Source organism: Macaca fascicularis, chromosome 10 (assembly GCF_037993035.2).
Source record: "Macaca fascicularis isolate 582-1 chromosome 10, T2T-MFA8v1.1".
NCBI classification, from domain to species: domain Eukaryota; kingdom Metazoa; phylum Chordata; class Mammalia; order Primates; family Cercopithecidae; genus Macaca; species Macaca fascicularis.
In genome coordinates, this window is record NC_088384.1 from 12,510,245 (window position 1) to 12,532,875 (window position 22,631).

Here is a 22,631-nt window from a genome sequence, read left to right on the forward strand (position 1 = left end):
GGCGCCACAGCGAGAGGGTGCTCGCGAGCCTCCGCCCCGCCCCAGCCGGGACCCCAGCCAAATAAGTCCCGCGGCCGCGCTCGCGGCTCGCGGCCCAATCGCAACCCGGAGGGGGCGGATCTCGGGGGTGGGGCTCAGGCGGGGGCGGGGCTTGGGGGCGGGGCTGACCCGCAGGGCGCGAGCTGAGCCCCGCGGCCGGGCCGCGCGCTCCCGCCCCGCCCCCTCCTTGCGCGCGCTCGCTCGCTGGCGCCGAGGAAAACGTTGCGCAGGTTCAAAAATGGAACGTCGGCGGCGTGAGGGAGCGCGAGGGGGTGTGCGCGCGTGCGCGTGCGCGTGCGCGCCCGGACGAGGGTGACGGGGACCCCGCCAGCCCTAGCATCGCGCGCCGCAGCCGCGGCCCCGCAGCTCCGCCCCCGGCCCGGCCCGGCCCCGGGCCCGCTCGCCCGCCGCCCCGCATGGAGCTGTCAGCCATCGGCGAGCAGGTGTTCGCCGTGGAGAGCATCCGGAAGAAGCGCGTGCGGAAGGTGAGGCTGCCCGGGGGCGGCTCCCAGGACCCCGGTGGGGTCCCTCCCGTTCCCAGCACCGCTCCCTCCACGCTGGGGCTGAAGGGGAAAGCGGGGCGCGGGGGCCCCGGCAGCCCTGCGCTGCTGGGCCCGTCTCCCCAGCCCGTGCCTCAGTTTCCCTGCCACCGTGTAGGGCGAGTAGAATCAAAGTTGTCGCTCCGGGATGCTAGTGCCGGCCGAGCCTGCCTGAGCTGGAGATTAGGATCGGACATAGGGATCCTGAGCTCCATCCCGCCTCACTCCCCTTTTATTATAAATATGGGGAGACTGAGGTCCAAGTTGAAAGGACTTGCCTAGCGCGTTAGCGTCAGAGCTGGGTCTTGAACTCGGGACTCTGGACGCTTGGCACCAAGTCCTTTCAAGTTGTAAGTGCAGCTTTGGAAAAGTCTCCAGCCTGTGAAGTTTTCCTGCTGGACTTTGGCCTTTTCCGATCCCGCCCCCTCTACCCCTACCCAAGCACATCCCTCTTTCCCACCCCCACCCCCACCTCAACTCCTAGCCCAGTCCAGGGCTCTGAAGCCCGCCCCCTGCGCTAGGGCATCCCCTAGTCTCCTACCCCATCTGCCTTCTCCTTCAAAACATACACCCTGCAATTTAAGGAGGTGTCTGTTCTGCTGGTTTCAGAACCCCACACTTTGGGGCTGGACTTTGTCCCGGCCTGGTGTCTACACCTCCGGTGCACTTGTTTCCCCGCCTAAGGCTGGGGAAATCCTTGGGGAGAAGTTCCTCTCCTGGTATTCACTACTGTCCTTCCTTTGTCTCCTCCTCCCTGCAGCCCTTTGGGAGGCTCCAGGCCGGCTGGGAGGGGCCTTAGGGGGGTCACCTATTCCCATTTAACAGAGACAAAAACTGAGGCCCAGGCAGAGGAAGTGACCTGCTCAAGGTCACCCAGTGAGTTAGAGGTAGAGCAGGAGCTCACCTGGGCTGATTGCCAGCCCATCTTCTTTCTCCATAGAGAAAACTCAGTCCTGTCATCTTGGGCCAAGGGTGAAGGTCAAGGTGGTCAGAGCATCTTTTCTTCCTCTAGCTGTACTTGGGGTTTTACTCTTCTGATTGAGGCAGCTGTTCCTCCTCCTTCTCCTTTTTCCTAGGGTTTCCTCCACTTAAAAGATAATTAATTTATTCCACAAAGCTCAGTGCTTTTCGTGCTGTGTAGCCTGAAGCAGGCACAGCACTAACCCCCTCTACGATGGAGCTCGCAGAGTAGCACAAGAGCGCGAGACCATCATTCCTTCAGCCAGTCACTCAAAATATTTATTGAGGATCTGTCAGGTACCAGGCACCAGTCTAAGCCCCAGGGATCCATCCCTTCCCTCAGGGAGCTGGCATTCTGCAGAGGTGGCACACAGTGAGTGAGGAGATACAGACAGATGCCCTCAGATGGAGCTGTTTGCTCTGCAGAAATGGAACTGCAAGGTGCCAGTGGAGACAGCATGGGAGAGGGTCATCAGGGAAAGCCTCTATGAGGAGGTATCATATTTTGGTTGTAAAGTTCTGGAGTGGAGGGGCTTCACTCACTGAATGGGGTTGGACTGTAAACTTTTTTGTTTTTGGCACCAAGACCTCACTCTTGTCACCCAGGCTGCAGTGCAGTGGCATGAACATGGCTCACTGCAGCCTCAACCTCCCCGGCTCAAACGATCCTCCTGCCTCAGCCTCCTGTGTAGCTGGGACCACAGACAACTGCCACCATGCCCGACTAATTTCCTTTCTTCAGAGACGGGAGTCTCACCGTGTTGCCCAGGCTGGTCTCAGACTCCTTCCTGGGCTCAAGCCATCTTCCAGCGTCAGCCTTCCAAAGTGTTGGGATGACAGGCATGAGCCACCGTAACTGTAAACTTTTAAAGCCTGTGAGGAAGGGAGGGGCCTGGCTCTAACAACCGCAGGGCTGACCACCCCTTCTGAAGGTGGAGAGTTTGCCAGTCTTCCATGGGGTCCTGCCAGGGTCTTTTGAGTTGAGAGTCCTCAAGTCACTGGCCCATTACCTGGGAGCCAGCGGCAGCTCCTCAGAGACTGAGAGGAGACTCGGCAGATGGGGGAGGAGCGTGAGGACTACCCCAGAGAGGAATGTTCTTGAATTTGGAGACTTCCAATCTAAAAAAGAAAGTAAGCATTCCGACCTGTGCACTGGGGCTCTAGACACTGTGGGTCTTTGGCCACGCATGCACACCTCCATGCAGTCTCAGTTCCCCATGTGTGACATGAGCCCTGGGCTTGGGCCTCAGGAGCCTCAGGAGCCTCAGAGGTGTCTGGAGCCAGAGGCACTCCTGTGCTGTCCTAGGGAGGGCAGTATGGGGTGATCATGTAGCAGCCAGGGTTATACAGGTTGGTGAGGATCTGGTGGACAGTTCCTGGATTGTGTTTGTGTGTTGGGGAGACCCGTGTCTGCAGAGGGGATTTGGAGCTGGGATCCTTTGGGCCTTAACTGTCCCTCCGAGTGGCTGGAGGGGCAACCATGAGACTCACTGTGTCTGCTTCTCTCTCTTCTCAGGGTAAAGTCGAGTATCTGGTGAAGTGGAAAGGATGGCCCCCAAAGTAAGCTCCTTCGTGTGTGTGTGTCTGTCTGTCTGCCTACCGACCGGTGCATTCCTCCACCTGCCTTTTGCCCCCTCCCCTGCCTAGCTTTTAGCTCCAGCTACTCTTGTAACTGGACAGCTGACCTTGATTTAATCATCATCTTCTCTGGGCCTCAGTTTCCCCTTGGACCACAGGAGGGTCAAGGTGTGTCTCCAGCTTCTCTTCTCACCCTGCCCTCCTAAGTGTTGAGCTCCTCTGCTGGTTGGAGCTTCTCCTCTCCCTCCTCCCCTCCCTCTGGCTTTTCTTGGCAACTGGGAGGTGAAGGCCCAGCATCTGAGCTACTGGAGATGGCTGCTGGACAGGAGGAGGGGCCCCCAGCCGCTTTAAGCACAGTGCTGCATGAATCCTCAGTGCTGTGTGGCCAGGGGCAGAGCCTGAATCTCCTTCGCCTCTGGACGGCACTTTCCAGTCTACAGAGCAGGTTCCCATACAGATTTGGAAGGTAGGTGTGATCAGGTTCTCTCAAGGTGATGAAACAGGCTCAGAGAGGGTAAGCAGCTTGCCTTAGGTCACACAGCAAGTGGAGGCAGAGTTGGGACTTGAACTAGGCCTTCTCCTTTTCAGGAGCCGCCTCTGTGCCTTCCCAGCCTCCCATCTCAGAGTTGGGAGGCAGGGAGCTGCATCTAAGACCTCCCAGCAGCTCCACCTCTCCTGCTGAGGCCCTATCAGGACCCACCAATGCCCTCCAGCAGGGAGTTGTTGGGAGGGGGAGCGAATGAGCTAGTCGTGGAGCCTCCCCATTGGTCTGTGGGTGCCCCACCCCCTGCTCCGCCTGGCAGAGACTGACTCCTGGAAACCCCCTCTGCCCAGAGCTGCTGCTGTTGGGCAGGGACTTTCTGCTGTACTGGTGGGGGCTGACCTGGTATTGGGTCCTGTGGGCATTCTGGAGTGATGGTGGGGAGAGACAGCGGAGAGGAAGACAGCCCACAGTGCCTCAGCTTCCCTCTCTGCAAAATGGGTTCAGAAACCCAGGCCATGCACTCATCTCACAGGCTTGGTGGCCCTGTAGGATGAAAGGCCTGGGCGCATGTTCTGGGTGACCTGCGGCTATCCTGATGATGGGGGTTGGGAACTGGCAGGCAGAGAATACACTCCACCCCTCACTCCAACCCCCAGTCCTGTTCTCCCTTCCCAGATATTCTGAGGGCTGAAAGAGAATCCCTACCCCCTGCCCCTGCATTGGGCTGCTAGAAGTTGGGCTTCCGGCCTGAGTGAAGGGGGCAGTAAAGGGAGTGACAATGCCCAGAGTGGGCAGCAGGAGCATCGCCTTCCTGGGCGCGCACACCCCTGCCTCTCTCGCTTCGCACTGGGAAGCTGTGGCCACCAGCTGTTAGCCTTCAGGACACTATTGGCTATTTTTCGTCCTCTGGAGACTCCACTCTTTGGAAGATTCTCTTCTGTAAACAGAGGCCGTTATGAATGAAAAGTTCCTTCCCCCACTTTGATCCTGGATGTGAATCCATCTGCCCACTGCAGCTCGTCAGGAGGGAAGGAACGAGGCTCCCAGAGCAGAGGCCCTCAATGCCTCTGTTGTGCTGTGCCCCTGGCCCGGGCACCCATTTGTTTCTTAACATGCCGAGGCCACCAGATGGGCCCTCATGGCTGCCTCTTCTCACCCCCCTCCACTTTGGTCCTGGGTTCTAGGCCTGGCTGCCCACCTGACAGCCATGAGCCCTGGGGCAGGGGTCCACCATGGCTGGGTCTCTGCTTCCTTATCTTTCAGTTGAGATAGTGAAGCCTCCTTTGCAGGCTGCTGTGAGGGTGAGAGGGTGGATGTAAGTTAGTGAATGTGTGTTCAGCCCAGTCCAAGTGCTTTAGTAAACATTTGGTTTTAAGACTAAATTAGATAGACAGATAGTCTAGCTTTTCCCCAGGCAGGAAAGGGACCTAGGGGATTCCATTCTTCTCAGGAGCTCAAAGTATCCTTAGAAATCTTTTAGGCCAGTCCCGTCATTTTTCAGATGGGGAAACTGAGGCCCAGAGAGGGTTGGTCCTTACAAAATATAACTGCCAACCCCATGCACTGTGGTGCCCACTTCATGCCATCCACAGTGCCACCGCGGTCTGAGTGTGAGGCAGGTATGGCTGTTAACCATCCCCACCTCACTTGGGGGAAACAGGTTCACTCTGGGGAGAAGCAGGGGAGCCAGCTCTGTCTTCCCCTCCTCAGGGGGCCTTGCTTAGAGAAAAAGCTGAGAAAGAGGGTGGGGGTGGGGAGTTAGGCAGGCTGTGTCCCCGAGGCCTGGGAGCCTTGGCAGGGCAGTGCCAGCCTGGGTGGGGGTAGTCAATCTCCTGCTCAGCATCTGCCCTCTGGGTGGGGAGACTTACATTCGCAGTAACAGGAACCATCATTTAAGTGGACACTCTGGGACGGGCAGGGTGGCTCAAGCCTATAATCCCAGCACTTTGGGAGATTGAGGTGGGCAGATCACTTGAGGTCAGGAGTTCGAGACCAGCCTGGCCAACATGGCAAAAACCCCATCTCTACCAAAGCATAATAAATTAGCCAGGCATGGTGGTTTGCGCCTGTAATCCCAACTACTTGGGAGGCTCAGACAGGAGAATCACTTGAACCTGGGAGGTGGAGTTTGCAGTGGGCCGGGATCATGTCACTGCACTCCAGCCTGGGCAACACAGTGAGACTCCGTCCCTCCACCCTGCCCCCAAAAAAAGTGGACGCTCTGTGCCAGGCCCATGCTAAGCCACTACATGCCTTGCCTGATTTATCTCCCCAGCAAACAAGTGTGGTAGAGGGGCTCTCTTGCTTCTGGAAAGCACAGCAAATGGCACAGGGAGGGGCTCGGGGCCCCGGGCAGGGAATGTGACATTGTTAGGTACAGATACCAGCTGTGCCTGAGGCCTCCAGATAACATTTCAGCCTGTCCGGGGCCCTGCTGTTCCCCCTTCCAGAATGCCTTCCTTTCTTCCCAACTTGTGAATGGTTCTGCATCGTTTTGGAGGGAGTGGCTCTATGGAGTTTTAGGAATGATATCAGTGGTCACAGCCATGGCCAGGCTGTCAGTTAATAAGCCCCTATTATGAATCAGGCATTGACTCGTTGAACCACTCATAGCAACCCATTTTACAGATGGAGAGACAGAAGCCTACAGCAAAGAGGCCTTGCCGAGGGTCATAGAGCTGGGAAGATGTGAACTACAGGCTGCCTGATAACACAGGCAGCTTCACTAGAGGTGACTAGGACTCTTGGCTGCTGGCCTTTGGGCCAGTTCAGTGGGAAGTGCTGAGGCTTTGCGCCTCTGAACTCGAGTTGTGGAGATTTACAGCTGCGTGACCCAGGGCAAAGCCCTCAACCTCTCTGTGCCTGACCTCCCTGGGCCCTGCTGAAGATTGCCTGAGACAAGATAAGATTCGTTAACACCCTGCCGGGGCAGAGTGGGAGTTAATGTCTCCATCCAGGCTGGGGAGACTGGAGTTAGGAGCCGCAGACTTTTACGCTCCCTGGGCTTTTCATTGATTTAACCAGGCTCATTTGCCTTCGCTGTGTACCACACTGATCGAAATGCTTTCCGTGGCTTAACACATCTAATCTTCACAACAGCCCTATACGACTGGGGTTACTGGTGGGCCCACTTTAGGATGAGGCCCCAGAGCGGTGGCGTCTCCTGAACGAGGCCGCACCCCGCAGTCTGGACCAGAGCCCATGCTATTTCTCCTGTGGAGCAGCTTTAAATCGGAGTGGGGACTGGGACTTGGGGGTTGGCCTGGCTCTGCGGGGATCCGGGTGGTTCCACCTGCCCCAAGGCTGCCTGCGTCACAGCTCAGCAGCGCCCCCAAACCCCGCTTCCCCCTACCCCCCGGGAAAGGTCGGCGGGGGGCGGGGGTCCTGCATCCGCTGCGCCCCTTCCCACTCCGTGCCCTCACCGCAGTAGGGCGAGCCCTGCGCGGCGGAGCTCAGGCTGGGCCGCCAGGGCTTGTTTACCGGGCCGTGGGGCGGGGCGGGGCGGTCACGTGGCCGTGTTTATCTCGGAGCCGGCGCGCGCCGTGTCTGTCCCCGCCCCCGCCCCCTCGGTTTGCCGGTAATCCCGGCGCGCGCCCCTCCCCGTGCGTGCGCGTGACCGCCGGCTGCGGGGGCGGGGCCTAAGCGCTCCGCCCCCTCCCACGGGGTGATGGGTTCCCGCCCAGCGGGCGCCGCAAGCCTAATGCAGACCCTTGCAGTTCCCCAGCATACACGCCGCGGTCCGCGCAGCGCAGGGAACGAGCGTGTCCCCAGAGCCCTGGCTCCTTTCCACCGTTCCTCCCCTGGTGTGGGAAGGGTGTCCTGGGGCTTACGGGAGCCCGCTTTCCTCCAGGCACTCGAGGGTCTCCGGTGATCATGGGATCTAAGCCCATTGATCCGCGGCGCCCACGCTGGTGGCGCGCTCCTGGGTTGCCAGCGCCCAGCTCTTCGGAAGCGCATTCCCCTAGGCGCCTCTGGGCTCCTGCACTGCGGAGGGCGCGGTGCGGCGCGGCGTCCCCCTTAACGGCTGGGTCCAAGCGGTTAAGACGCTGGTGCCGCCCCTGCCCGCAGCTTGAGGCTGCATTTGGCCGCCAAGCGTGACCCTGTTATCTCAGACCCGGCTGCCCGGGCCGGCAACCACCCCTTCTTCATCCAGCGGAGCCTTTCGGGGCGCCCGCTGTGCGCGCCGCGCCCAGCGGTCGGACACTGAGGACCGGGGGCGGGCGACGCCCCCTCCCGCGGTCAGCACAGTCGGGGGTCCCAGACGCGGTGGCCTGTGAGGAGCCTGAAGGTGGAGTGTGGCTGAGGGCCAACACGGGCCAGCCACTGACTGGCTCAGTGACGCTGGGCTGGCTGCCCAACCTCCGTGTCTCAGTTTCTCCACCTGTAAAATGGGGGTAAGAACTAAGCACCTACCTCACCAGCTGCTTTTGAGGATGGGTGCGGTCCTGGTGGTCCTGGTGGCACACCTGCTGTTACCGTAGTGGTCATTATTCTTGAGATGAAGAAACTGAAGTTCAGAGAAGGGTAGGGACTTGCCAGGATCTACACAGCAGGGACATCAGCAAGCAATGGGCAGGGCGGTGCGGAGGAGCACGCTGTAGAGAGAGGAGCACAAAATTCCCCTTCCTACCAGTTAGAGCTGAGGAGATTCAGCCTTTTCCGGGGGGAGGAAGGGTTAGAGTGTCTGCCAGCCTGTGGTGGTTTCTGCTGTAGTTTCGCTTTCGTCGTTCTGCAGGGGCTCCCCAGCCCTTCCCAGAGCCCTGAGCTGGCCACTCTGCGGGGCTCTGCCGGCCAGGGTGTTTCCTGGTCCATTAGTGATTATGGCCAGGGCCAGGTATAGCTGTAAGGAGGGTGGAGGAGGGGCAGGCTCGTCCTGCTGGCAGTGGGGCAGCCTGGGAGGGATGTCAGGGAAGGCTACAAATACCTGACTCTTAAGGGTCAGCTAGGAGTTGACTGTAGGGATGGGGCACCCAAAGGGGAGGGAGGGCCGGCTGGCAGGGGGCACATGGGAAGGGGCAGCCCAGGCTCAGGGCTTCACAGCGAGCCCACAGAGGCCTGACACTAAGTGGGTGTGCCAGAGTGTTAGAGGAAGCAAGGAGGCAAGCATTCTGTCCTTGGGGAGCATTTTGGGACTGTGAACTAGCGTTAGGTAGTTCCCAGGATAGCGTAAGGTAGAGGCCGCAGCTCTAGGGAGGCGGCAGGGCGGGGGGTCTCCCAGGCGCTTTCTGCCTTTTAACCCCTCGCTATCGCCCATTGCTTTCCGTCTTACCTAGCAGAGCCTCTGGCCAGGACCATAGGGCATTGCTTTGCTTTTGTCTGTATGTATTTTATGCACAGTCACACGTCGGTTAATGACAGGGATACGTTTTGAGAAATGCGTTGTTAGGTGATTTCATTGTACGAACATCAGAGTGAGCTTAGCCACGCCTAGATGGTATAACCCACTGCACACTTGGACTGTGCTCCTAGGCTTCAAGCATGCACAGCCTGTGACTGTACTGAATACATCCAAACGCAGAAAAGGTGCAGTAAGAATACAGTGTAAAAGATAAAACTTGGGACACCTTCTAGAGCACTTCCCAGGCACAGAGCTTACGGGGCTGGAAGTTACTCTGTCACCCAGACACATGTCACTCAGTGTCAGCTAGTGGAATGTGAAGACCTGGTCTATTGTAAACATTGTACACTTATGCTACACTAACTTATGCAGAAATATTTTCACATTGTACACTTAGGCCATACTAACTTGTGAGGAAATATTTTTCACATTGTACACTTACGCTACACTAATTTATACAGAAATGGTTTTTTCGATAATAAGTTAACCTGAGCTTATAGTAACTTTCTTTATAAGCTTAATTTTTTAAAACTTTTTGTCTCATTTCGTGGTAACACTTAGCTTAAAACATAAACATGTATGGCTGTACAAAATACTTGCTTTATATTCTTTTCTTTTCTTTTTTTTTTTTTTTTTGAGACAGAGTCTCGCTCTGTTGCCCAGGCTGGAGTGCAGTGGTGCAGTCTCAGCTCACTGCAAGCTCCACCTCTCAGGTTCACGCCATTCTCCTGCCTCAGCCTCCCTAGTAGCTGGGACTACAGGCACCCGCCACCACACCCGGCTAATTTTTTGTATTTTTAGTAGCGAGGGGTTTCACCGTGTTAGCCAGGATAGTCTTGATCCTGACCTCATGTTCCTGACCTCATGATCCGCCCGCCTCGGCCTCCCAAAATGCTGGCATTACAGGCGTGAGCCACTGCGCCCAGCCTTGCTTTGTATTTAAAAGCTGTCTTCTATTTAAACAAAAGTTCAATTTCTTTTACTTTTAAAGTTTTTAAAAATTTTTTTAAAAATATTTTTATTTCTATTTTCATTGTTTTTGAGATAGAGTCTTGCTCTGCCACCCAGGCTGGAGTGCAATGGCACAATCTCGGCTCACTGCAACCTCTGCCTCCTGGGTTCAAGTGATTCTCCTGCCTCAGCCTCCCGAGTAGCTGGGATTACAGGTGCCCGCATGTCTGGCTAATTTTTGTATTTTTAGTAGAGATGGGGTTTCTCCATGTTGGCCAGGCTGGTCTCAAACTCCTGACCTCAAGTGATCTGGCCACCCAAAGTGCTGGAATTACAGGCGTGAGCCACTGTGCCCAGCCTTAAAACTTTATTTTTAAAACCTAAGACACTGGCCTTAAAGCTCTGTTTTTAAAACCTAAGACACAAACACACACGTTGGCCTAGGCCTGCGCAGGGTCAGGATCATCAAGACGTCACTAGATGATAGGAATTTTTCAGCTCCTTTGTAATTTTACGGGTCCACCATCACATGTGCAGGCCGTCATGGACAGAAACGTTGTTATTTGGCATATGACTGTACGTATATTGTTTTTAATGGAAAAGTTTTTATGTTTGCATCGATGGTGAGTGATACTGGTTTTTCCATTTATGGAAGGCATAGTTTGCTTTTAAAATAATTTAAACCAAAAAAGCTGCTCTAAAGGCAGATACAAAGTAAACAGGAGTGCTAGTGGAACGAGGGCGTGGCGGGTGTCACCACGGTGGTTCTACAGATAGGTGAGCTCTGGAGCCGCTGTGCTGACATCACAGGGTCTGCCCCAGCAGGAGGGTGCTCCCTGGCTGGGTGGCGAGGGTAGAAGATCCCCTGTAGCATTACCAAGGGGGCCTGTGCTAGGCCTGCTGAACCATTCAGCCAGTAGACATTTACCAAACACCTGCTGTGTGCCAGGCCCAGAAACAAAGGAACTTCAGACCTGGCTGTGTTCTGGGTGGAGTGCACTGAGGAGGGAGACCATTCTGGGCTTGGAGGGCGGGGAGAAACAGCCACAGCAGCAAACACAGTGCACGGACAACACATCAGGCATGCTGTTAGTCTTGTAACACCCTCTAAACACTTGGATGACACATCTCATCAGCACAAGAGTCCTTTACAGATGGGGACATTGAGGTACAGAGCTGTTCAGGAAGTTGCTCAAGGTCACACAGCTAGCTAGGGGCAGAGCTGGACTTGAACCCAGGCTGCGAGCATGTCCCTGGAGCTCTGGCTCCTTTTCACCCTCTCTTGCCTGGTGTGGGAAGGGTGTCCTGGGGCTTACAGGGGCCCTCTCTCCTCCTGGCAGCTGAGGGTCTCCGGTGATTGTGGAGTCTAACAAGGAGTTGGACCCAGTCACATTGTAGTGTGATATGAACGAGGGCAGCTCTGGTGTTGCTGGAACCCTCAGGAGGCCCAGACTGGGTCTGTCTTTGAAGTAGGTGACAATGACACCAGGACAGGGTGAAGGCACACTTGCAGTGGGCCCTGGGTCAGCAGTGGTGGCCTCTGCTGGTGTACCTGCCCAGTAGAAGCGATGGCTCTGACCTTTCTTTTTTTTTTTTTTTTTGAGACAGAGTCTCCCTCTGTCACCCAGGCTGGAGTGCAGGGGCGCGATCTTGGCTCACTGCAACCTCCGCCTCTTGGGTTCGAGTGACTCTCCTGTCTCAGCCTCCTGAGTAGCTGGGATTACAGGTATGCACCATCACGCATGGCTAATTTTTGTATTTTTAGTGGAGACGGGGTTTTGCCATGTTGGCCAGCCTGGTCTTGAACTCCTGACCTCAGGTGATCCGCCCACCTCGGCCTCCCAAAGTGCTGAGATTACAGGCGTGAGCCACTGCACCCATTGCTGACTCTGACCTTTTGTTTCTCTCCCCAGGTACAGCACGTGGGAGCCCGAAGAGCACATTTTGGACCCCCGCCTCGTCATGGCCTACGAGGAGAAGTACGGTGTCCTTGGCGCCGCCGGGTGGGGCTTAGGGCCAGCTCAGAGGCTCCTCAGGAGCCTGCTGCTGGCTTGGCAGGGGTTTTTGGGGCAGGGCGGGGGTGTCTGATGGGACAGGGCAGCCCAGCCTACAGCTGGGTGGAAGTGGTGGGCACTGAGTCCCAGGGCAGCTGAGGACCCTGGGTCCCTTTCCTGTTGTTGGGCGATTTTGGTCACTTCCCTTACCCACCCGGGCCTCAGTCTCTCTGCTGTAAAATGGGCCATCCTGAAGAACACCCCGATTTCCCAGGGTGAAACCTCAGAGGGGCTGTAAGAGGTTTCTGTACCAGTGAAGAATGTTAAAATGCTTCACAAAGATGCCCTGTGTGCCAGGGGGCGGCACTGCCACTTGTGCGGGGGTGACAGATCAGAGACAGTGTCTCTAGAGGACCTCTTAGGGCTACAAGGAGTGTCTGATGAAGCTCATGGAAGTCGGGGCAGGAGCATGGGCTTTGGGACTGGGATTTCTGAGTTGTGGCCTGTTCCCCTGCCACCTCCTGTCCAAGTGGCCCGGGCAAAGTCAGTCTGCCACCTGTGCCAGTGCCTCTCAGGGATTCTGAGCACGCCCGACTGTTCTGTGTGCCCTCTCTGGCCACCCTCCCCACCAGCAGGCAGCCCAGGTCCCCTGCCACTCCCAGCCCGCCTGCCTTGTGCGGCGTGGCGCCATTTCACAAAATCATTTGTATTTGGTCCCTATGGCAACCTGCTGAGGCAGGAGTGAGGGTTTTGTTTGTCAGAGAAGGAAACCAAGGCTGCTACCTAGAGCCTCAGAGCAAGGACCTGGCCAGGGCTGCTGCCTCCGGGTGGGGGCTTTTCTGTTGCCCCTCGTTGCTGGATTCTCGTGGTTCCTCCTCCAGGAGGTTTCCTGCCAGGGATTCAAAGGACACATTTTATTGTTCTTTCCTTTTAAAATCAGGGTGTTCCTGTCGCAGGGTTTCTTTCTGTCTCCCAGGTGTGTGGTGGGGCCTTGGTCCAACAGGGTGCAACACTTGGGAATCCTGTGGAGCGTGGTAAGGAGAGCAGTGGGCAGGTATCAAAGGCCTGGATTCCAGTCGTCCGCCAGAGGCCCTTTCCCTTTGGCCCATGGGTGTCCTGCTGGGGATGGATGCTCAGTGGATGGTCAGACATTTGCAATAGATGCCGTGGGGTTCCTGGTGTGTGCTGAGCTCAGAGTAAGAGCCTGGCCCAAGGTCACACGACCAGGAAGGGGAGAAGGGATGAGCTCCTGGCCTCCACGTTCTTTCTGCTGTCCACGTGGCCTCTGTACTGGGGGCCGCAGAGAGTGTGGATGGAGAGAACTGAAGTGGGAGGCAGGATGAAATGACTTTGAATCTCCCCACTACTTTCGGCAGTTGTGTGGAGTCTCTGATTGTGTTGTCTTGTGTGTCATGTGTAGCTTCGTGGCACTGTGAAGTCGTGCTTTTTTTTCGAGACGGGGTCTCACTCTGTCTCCCAGGCCGTGGCGCAATCTTGGTTCACTGCAACCTCTGCCTCCCAGGTCAAGCAGTTCTCCTCAGCCTCCTGAATAGTGGGGCCACAGGTGTGTGCCACTGCGCCCGGCTAATTTTTGTATTTTTGGTAGATGGGGTTTTGCCGTGTTGCCCAGGCTGGTCTCAAACTCTTGAGCTCAAGTGATCCGCCCACCTCAGCCTCCCAAAGTGCTGGGATTACAGGCGTGAGCCACCGCACCCGGCCTAAGTTGTGCTTTGTGTGTGTGTTTGATACATGGGAAGGCATCCGCTGGGCACTCAGAACAGACTGGTTTTCATCCTGTCCCTGGACAAGATGGGACAGACAGGGTAGGAGCTGGTCTGCTCTCCTGGGTTCACAGAGATCCCAAGTGCGGGGAGGAGCTTTACTTACGGAGGGACTTGCCATTCCCTTCAGCTCTCCTGGGACATTCAAGGCAGATTGGATTGACAGGCTTCTGTATCATTCCCCTAGCAGGAAAAACTGAGCCACGTGTTTAGGGGCTCCTTAGGAGCATGTAGAGCAGAGCCCTCACATGGCCCTAGAGCCCCATAAGGACCCACTGTTTTTGGAGATGCTGCGAGTCCTCCCTCAGCAGTTACCCTCCCCATTTGTCAGATGGGAAGACCTTGGCCCTGGGAGTTGAACATCTGACCCCATTGTTATGGCCCCAGCCAGGCAATGGGGAGGATTGGTGGGCAGGCCTGTGGGGAGTGTCCCCTCCCTGACAGGCAGCAGAGGGTGGGCGAAGCGACGCCTTACCTTCCCTTAGATGTCACCAGTATTTCCTTTTCTTTTGCCACCTGCTTCACGCCCCAGGGAGGAGAGAGACCGAGCATCGGGGTATAGGAAGAGAGGTCCGAAACCCAAGCGGCTTCTGCTGCAGGTAACCAGCCTGCCTTTGTGCCTCCTTTCTCCCCTGCCCAACTGCAAGTCCCCTCTGCCCCTTGGTGCATTTGCACTGGCTGGTTGAACTGATCTGCGTCCCCTCCTCTGTACCACCCAGCGCACTGTGGGGTGGGGCACTTGGGTAAGTTTTGATGGGAGGAGTTGGGAAAAGCCTGCCTGTGGGGCTGGTGCCCAGGGAAGACAGCCTGGGTGAGAGGTGCCACATGGGAGGGAGGGTAGGCATATGGCCAGTGGACTCCTAGAATTCTCAAAGCTTAGAATCTTGCTGTAAGGAAGGCTTGAAAGCTTTGAGCCTTTCGATGCTCAGAATCCCTGAACAAAATTATCATTGAGAACCTCAGAAACATAAATGTTAGAATTGAGGAAACATGAGAGGCTGGAATTTCAGAATCCAAGAAACAGAATCTTTTTTTTTTGTGAGACAGAGTCTCGCTGTGTTGCCCAGGCTGGAGTGCAGTGGTGCAGTCTTGGCTCACTGCAAACTCCACCTCCCAGGTTCACGCCATTCTCTTTCCTCAGCCTCCCCAGTAGCTGGGACTACAGGTGCCCACCACCACGCTTGGCTAATTTTGTATTTTTAGTAGAGACGGGGTTTCACCATGTTAGCCAGGATGGTCTTGATCTCCTGACCTCATGGTCCGCCCACCTCGGCCTCCCAAAGTACTGGGATTACTGGCGGGAGCCACCGTGCCCGCCCAGAAACAGAATCTTAGAATTGTAGAACTACAGCCTTGGAATGTCAGACTCTTAAAAGTGTGTCATTTTTGAGTGGGAAGAAACTTACAGGGTCTCCTCTTCCAGCCTTCAGTCAGGTGGGGACCCAAGTCTCTGCAGCATGCCGGAGTACCTGCTTCATAGGTCTTGGGGGCCTTTGCTGACCTCAGTGCTTTGCAGTGACAGGCGAGTGGATCTTGGAGCAGTGCAGTCACAGGTTGAGTCTCCCTGATCCAAAATCCAAAATGCAGCCAGGTGCGGTGTCTCATGCCTGTTATCCCAACACTTTGGGAGGCTGAGGCGGGTAGATCACCTGAGGTCAGGAGTTCAAAACCAGCCTGGCCAACATGGTGAAACCCCATCTCTACTAAAAATACAAAAATTAGCTGGGGATGGTGGCGGATGCTTGTAATCCCAGCTACTCAGGGGGCTGAGACAGGAGAGTCACTTGAACCCAGGAGGTAGAGGTTGCAGGGAGCCAAGATCATGCCATTGCACTCCAGCCTGGGTAACAAGAGTGAAACTCTGTCCCTCCCCACCAAAAAAAACCCACAAAATCAGGCCGGGCGTGGTGGCTCACGCCTGTAATCCCAGCACTTTGGGAGGCCGAGGTGGGCGGATCACAAGGTCAGGAGATCGAGACCATGGTGAAACCCCGTCTCTACTAAAAATAGAAAAAATTAGCCGGGCGCAGGGGCGGGCGCCTGTAGTCCCAGCTACTCGGGAGGCTGAGGCAGGAGAATGGCGTGAACCCGGGAGGCGGAGCTTGCAGTGAGCCGAGATTGCGCCACTGCACTCCAGCCTGGGCGACAGAGCGAGACTCCGTCTCAAAAAAAAAAAAAAAAAAAAAAAAAAAAAAAAAAAAAAAACCCACAAAATCTGAAATGCTCCAGAATCCAAAACGTTTTGAGCACCAACATGATGTTCAAAAGAAGTGCTCATTGGAGCATTCTAAATTTCAGATTTTTGGATTAGGGATGCCCAGCCAGTAAATGTAATGCAAATATTCCAAAATCCTAAAAAAGTTCGAAGTCTGAAACACTTCTGGTTCCAAGCATTTTGGACAAGGAATACTCTGCCTGTGTGTGGTTGTGGATGAAGAGAATACCCACCCTCCTTAATGTAATAAGAGCCACCAGGCAGGATATTGGAAGCCAGAAAGTCAGGATTCTTGGTTCATTTGCATGGGGTCTACATCAAGCGTCCTGGCCACTCCTGATTATAGCCCACGGAGGCTTTCCCCAGAGCGGGTGGGCCTCCCTTCATGCAGTGGGCATGTTCCATTGGGTTTGGCATGAATTGAGCCTAGGAAGGAAAGTAACATCTCCCGGACGTCCGTGTGCCAGGCTCTGTGCCTGGCGTGCCTCACAGATGAACACACTCCATCCACATACTAAGCCTACAGGGCAGGTGTGTTCGTTATCTCTTCCCCTCTAACGTGGCAACTCAAAGCAATATACACTGATTATTTCTCATGGCTTCTGGGGGTCAGGAATTTGGGAATGTGCTAGCTGGTTCTTCAGTGGTTCTAGTCTGGGCTGCAGTCATCTGCAAGCTTGACCAGGGCTGCGGGATCTGCCTCCGAGGGGGCAGCTCACGTGTCGGGGAGTCAGGGCTGGGCATTGACAGGGACTGTTTCTCACCGTGTGGACATCTCCAGAGGGCTGCTTGAGTGCCGTTACAGTGCAGCCACCAGCTTCCCAGAGTGGGTGGCCCGAGAGAGAAAGCAGGGAAGAAGCCACAGTGTCTTATGTTCTGGCCTGGGAAGTCACACACCACAGCACTGGGGGTGGGAATGGACTGCGCATAGGTGTGAATGCCAGGAGGCAGGTGTGGTTGGGGCCTTCCTCGGAGGCTGGCTCCTACAGTCTCTTCACTGTTTTGCTGAGAAAGAAACTGAGGCCCAGGGAGGCTGGTAGCTTCCCCAGGACTGACTGTTGGGACCCTAGTCGCTGTAGTTCTTTCGTGATGAGGTTGCCAAGGACGAAGAAAAACCTGCCTCGCAGAATGGTGGAATGTACTGGGATTCTTTTTTCTTTTTTTTTTTTTTTTTCAGAGTCTCACTCTGTCTCCCAGGCTGGAGTGCAGTGATGTGATCTCGGCTCACTGCAACCTCCGCCTCCTGGGTTCAAATGATTCTCCTGCCTTAGCCTCCCAAGTAGCTGCGATTACAGGTGCCCACCACCACACCCAGCTAATTTTTGTATTTTTAGTAGAGACGGGATTTCACCATGTTGGCCAGGCTGGTCTTGAACTCCTGATCTCAGGTGATCCAGCCGCCTCGGCCTCCCAAAGTGTTGGGATTACAGGTGTGAGCCACCGCGCCCGGCCCGTACTGGGCTTCTGATGGCCTGTGAGGCCACTGGGAGGAGTGGGTTTTGAGTCAGCTGCCTATAGGACGTGCCTCCCAGCCACGGCAGTATTTTCCCAGTCCCCTCCCAGTTCAGCCCTCCTCCCATCACTGCGGCAGCCCGCACCTCAGGACATGTGATGCCGTTGGCAGGCATGACTGTGAGCAGGGCCTGCGTGTGTCATCTCTTCCCTCAGCTTGGAGGTGTTTGACCTCACAGGTCCCATCTGATGGCTGCATTCTCCTGGGAGCTCTTGGCCTCTGGTGTCAGGTGGCAGGAGAAGGTACTGTCCCAGTGATCCCGAGTCTCCCAACATCTTGGCACCATGGATCTTTTGTAGATGCATGTAAATTCTCCCCAAATAAATAAGAAAAATCCCGAAATTATAAACTCCAGGGGTGGAGGAACTTGCCCTCCAGCTCCAGAGGTGTCGCAGGCAGTCAGCAGGGGGAGCTGCAGGAGGCAGCTTGCAGAGCCCAGGAGCTCCCTGGAGGGGTCGGGGTGCATCTGCAGGCCAGGTGGAGCCCTGTCCCTTCGGCTAGGTGGCATGGGCATCCGGTGCTGTGTGTGCTGCTTGCCTGGCTTTGCCCCAAGCAACTCCAAGAGCACACCTTTGCCCTCTGCCTCCACGGTCTCCTGGGCGAGCTGGCAGTGTCGGTTTTGGAGGTGCTCTGGCACGCAAAGATACCTTTCCTAAAACGAAGGCTAACTCTTGAATGCATCCAGATTTGTTTCTCTTGGTCAGTTTTCAATGTGTCCTTCTTGTATGCTTCTCTGCTGGGTATCAAAGAAGTAAACCCTGGGGAGGTGAGAGTGCTCTGTGGGGCCCAGAGGCGAGGCCGAGCTGGCAGAGCCTGGGGCTTGTTGGGGCCCACTCTCTGGGCTGGGGTGGGGTGCGGTGGGGTGACGGCCGGCCATGGCATGGGGAGGAGTTGGGTGGGCAGATGTGGGAAGGGCACTCTGGGTGGGAGGAGCAGCATGAGCAGAGGTATGGCGGGCGGGAGGGTGGGGCTGACCCGCGCTGCCCTGGCTTGCCCCCGCAGCGGCTGTACAGCATGGACCTGCGGAGCTCCCACAAGGCCAAGGGCAAGGAGAAGCTCTGCTTCTCCCTGACGTGCCCACTCGGCAGCGGGAGCCCCGAGGGGGTGGTCAAGGCGGGGGCACCTGAGCTGGTGGACAAGGGCCCCTTGGTGCCCACCCTGCCCTTCCCGCTCCGCAAGCCCCGAAAGGCCCACAAGTACCTGCGGCTCTCACGCAAGAAGTTCCCGCCCCGCGGGCCCAACCTGGAGAGCCACAGCCATCGACGGGAGCTCTTCCTGCAGGAGCCACCGGCCCCAGACGTCCTGCAGGCGGCCGGCGAGTGGGAGCCTGCTGCGCAGCCCCCCGAAGAGGAGGGTAAGGCGGCCCCGGCCCAGAGACCCTCAGAGCTGGAAAGGGCCCTGTGGGTCATCAGGTCCAACTGATTCAATGTCGAAAGAGGGCCCGTAGTGCTTTGTGGGGATAGTCGGGTCTGGGCTCAGGGTCCAGCACTAGCCCAGGGCTCCTCCTGTCGTCCCGCTCTGGCCGAGCTCTTGTCCAGGTGGGGAAGATGCACCCCGTTGCCGCCTCCCAGGTGTCCAGCCCTGTGTGAGGCCCTGAGCTGACTGAAGACGCAGAAAGGAAGAGCTGCAGTTGGGATGGGGTTGGGTGGTCTGCGTAGCTTCCAACCTTGTCAACGCTGCCCCCATCTGTCTGTGTGTCTCACGCTGCAGCAGATGCCGACCTGGCTGAGGGGCCCCCTCCCTGGACACCTGCGCTCCCCTCAAGTGAGGTGACCGTGACCGACATCACCGCCAACTCCATCACCGTCACCTTCCGTGAGGCCCAGGCGGCTGAGGGCTTCTTCCGAGACCGCAGCGGGAAGTTCTGAGTCACCATTTTTACTCTTCTTAAACTGTTTTCTTTTGGGCTTGGGGTGGGACTTCCAGAGATAAGGATGGGTTGGGGGCGGGGTAATTATTTTATTTAAAAAAATACCGAGCAGCAAAAGGGGAGAAGATCCCACTACTCTCCCACCACCTGCCCTTTCTCTGAGGGACGTTTACCACGAGGCCTCAGGCTGGGGATGGAGAGAGTTGCTCTGGGAGTTGGGGCACCACCCCCAGGGCAGGAGGGGGACAGGGTCACCTGCCCAGGACACCACCGTTATCATTCTCCTCTAGTGACGCAGCAGCTGGTTCTGGGGGTTAACGGAGCATTGGAAGGCCCAAACCCTCTCCCTTGAGCGGCCCACCGCAGCCTGGTTGGCTGGTTTTCCTCTTTTCTTTTTATTTCGATTGGGTCTTTACCTTGAACTTTCCTCTCTGGCTTTGCAGTGGGCTGTGGAGGCTGGTTTTGACCAAAAGTGAGTGGGGCGGGAGCAAGGGGCAGGAGGAAGGGTTGAGGTTGCTGGGGCGAGTCCCTTCCCCTTCAGAGAGGCTTCTACCCTTCCCAGGGAGGAGGCGCCGCTGAGACCCTTCTGCTGAGAGCTCTGCCCTCCCCCCATCACCTGGCCTGTGCAGAAACGCTCACGTACACCCGGCTGCACAGGTGTGCACGCGTTACCCTTCGCGTGTACGTTCTCGTGTGCCCCGTGAACGCATGTGTGTCTACAGATGTGTCCACATGGGCCTTGCGAACCTGGTTTAGAAACCCTGGCCAGGCGAACGTGGGGTGGTTCACAGCACAAAAGAACTCACCACCATGCCTGCACTTACCCCACCTTGCATGCACCTTGCTACGTGCTTGCAGCTTTCAGCGGAGGGCAGGGGTCTGGCACAGGTGCGATGGCACCCCATGCTCCAGGCATGCAGATGTGGTTTCTCAGGCTGTGGGTGTGCAGGCGTCTGCTAAGTTGTATGATGTATCAGCACAGGCTTTGAGACATCTGGACCCTGTCCTTCCTCCCCCGAAGGGTTCTTGTTCTTTCTGACTCAGGTGACTTTTCAGCCCTTCCAATTCCCCTCTTTCTCTGCCCTCCCCTCCAACTCAGCCAGTCCAGGTGTGGGCAGTCAGGGAGGGAGGGGGTGTCCCACCACGTTCTCAGGGCAGCCCTTGGCTCCTAAGCCCCTTCCTCCTTCCATTCTGCATCCCCTCCCCATCCAACCTAAATGCCACAGCTGGGGCTGAGCTGTGTTTCTGTGGAGGGACCTCTGCCACGCCTCTCTGAGGTCAGGCTGCGCTGTGTGATGGGCAGGCTTTGCCCCAGCCCACCCCCTGGCAAGGTGTACTTGTTTTGTGGCTTGTACAAGGTGTCCTGGGGGCCAGTGGCTTCCCTGCCAGTGAGGAGTGACTTCTCCCTCTCTTCCAGTTCTGTAGGGGAGAAAAAGCCAGATTGGGGGGCCCGAGGGAGGCGTGGAAAAGGCTGGCTTCCCTGGTTTTCCTTGGCTGTCAGAGTCAGGGTGACACACACCAAGAGTGGAGTGTGGTCGGCGAGTGTGAAACCCGCCTGCCCTCCCCGCAGCTCTGCTCTGGGTCCTCAGGAAGTCACAGAGTCTACGGAGGCGAGGAGAGGGTGATTCTTTCCCCAGATCCCTTCTTCCCTAGTTCCCAAACCAAAGACAGCCTGCAGCCCTTTCTGCTTGGGGTGCTCTGTTGACAGGCTTCCCAGATCCCTGAGTCTCTCTTTCCTTCCTTCTCGATCTTTAGTTGTCCACGGTCAATTCAGTGCTTCCATTGGGGGACAGTCCCCTCCGGGGTGACCTGATTCACCTCCAGCCCAGGGAATGGAATCTAGAGGAATACGTGGGGTGGGTCTGGACAAGGGGTGGCAGGAATCACCACCCATCTCCAGCTGTGGGCCCTGTGGAGGGGAAGGGGAAGCTTGGGGTTCAGAGGGAACTCTTCCAGGAGAGGGGTGCCCAGCGGAGGTGAAGGTGATAGAGGGGTGTGGGGGGGTCTCTGGTTGAATGTTTTGGCCCATGGCTTTGGAACATGGCTGGCAGCTTCCAGCAGAAGTCACGCTCCCCATCCCCCGGGGGACATGGGGCCTTTTTCCTGCTTCCTGGTCACTTTCAAAGAACTATTTGCGCAATCTTTGGGTCTGTGGATTCACGGGGCTTTCTGTGTGGGCGCTGCAGTTGCTTTTGTCTGCAGCAGCAAGACACGTCTTTCCTCTTACTCAGCCCTTTATGGCCCATGGGGAACTCTGTGGCTCAGGGAGAGCTGAACTCCAGGGGCGTGACCTGGGACAGGTGGTGCCTGAGGTGCCCAGCTCAGGGCAGCCACATGGCTCAGGGGCTGCAGTGAGCCAGCTCCCTGGGGAAAAGGCTGTGGACCATTAGGACCATCCTCCAGGACAGGTGACCTCTATGAGGTCACCCTATGGCTGTGGCCGGGCAGGCCTCCTTCCAGCCCAGAGTGGCCCAGTAGAGTAAGGCAGACAGTGACCTCCACCCCCACAGCCCCCTTAAAAGGCCAGTACTCTTGGGGGTGGGGGGAGGGTTTAGAAAGCATTTGCTCACCTGCCTTTCTTTCCCCCAGCCCGCACCCGCTTTGAATGTAGAGACCTGCGGGCACTTTTCCTTTTGTGGTGGGGGGTGTGGAGGATGTACCCCTACCCCTGGCACGGCCGCCTGGAATGCAGGACTATCACTGCTGTTAGGGTGATGACCTCGTTGCCAAGCTCCTCCTCTCCCCTTGTTCTGGGGGCAGGCGCTGTGCTTCTGTGAGGTGGTTTAGCTTTTGCTTCATAAGTGGCCAGCCGCGGCCACCAGGTCTCAGCACAAGAGCGCTTCCTTTGCACAGAATGAGCTTCGAGCTTTGTTCAGACTAAATGAATGTATCTGGGAGGGGTCGGGGGCACGAGCTGGCTCCAAACACATGCCTTTGCTGAGTGTGTGTGCGCTGGGAGATCAGAGTGGATGTAGAGCGCAGTTTTATTTTTGTACTGACATTGGTAAGAGACTGTATAGCATCTATTTATTTAGATGATTTATCTGGTAAATGAGGCAAAAAAAAATTATTAAAAATACATTAAAGATGATTAAAAAAAAGAAAGTTCCTGGGCATCTGGTCATTCCTTCTGGTGGTTGTCAAGCGCATCTGTCCACCAACAGGCTTTGTGTGAGCAACAAGGCTGTTTATTTCACTTGGGTGCAAGTGGGCTGAGTCTGAAAAGAGAGTCAGCCAAGGGAGATGGGGTGGGCAGTATTGTAGGACTGGGGTAAGCAGTGGAAAGTTACAGTGAAAGGTGGTTATCTATTGTCAGCAGTGGAGGGGGTCACAAGATGCCTGGTGGGGAGATCATAATACTCATTGTCC

The 22,631-nt window shown here is 56.4% G+C and overlaps 1 protein-coding gene across 18 annotated transcripts; it reads left to right on the forward strand.

The window, feature by feature from the left end:
- Positions 1-347: 347 nt before the first annotated feature.
- Positions 348-22,367, forward strand: CBX7 (chromobox 7). Of its 18 annotated transcripts, none has more exons than XM_065522103.1 (6): positions 348-524; positions 3,055-3,098; positions 11,803-11,892; positions 14,197-14,263; positions 18,395-18,746; positions 19,103-22,367. In XM_065522103.1, the coding sequence occupies exons 1-6, from the start codon at positions 456-458 to the stop codon at positions 19,258-19,260; spliced, it is 780 nt and encodes a 259-aa protein (XP_065378175.1). In that variant the 5' UTR covers positions 348-455; the 3' UTR covers positions 19,261-22,367. The 18 variants fall into 18 exon arrangements, with proteins under 18 accessions (XP_065378175.1, XP_065378176.1, XP_073859834.1 ...); XM_065522104.1 differs by having other exon boundaries at positions 19,106-22,367; XM_074003733.1 differs by having other exon boundaries at positions 18,674-18,746.
- Positions 22,368-22,631: the final 264 nt, after the last annotated feature.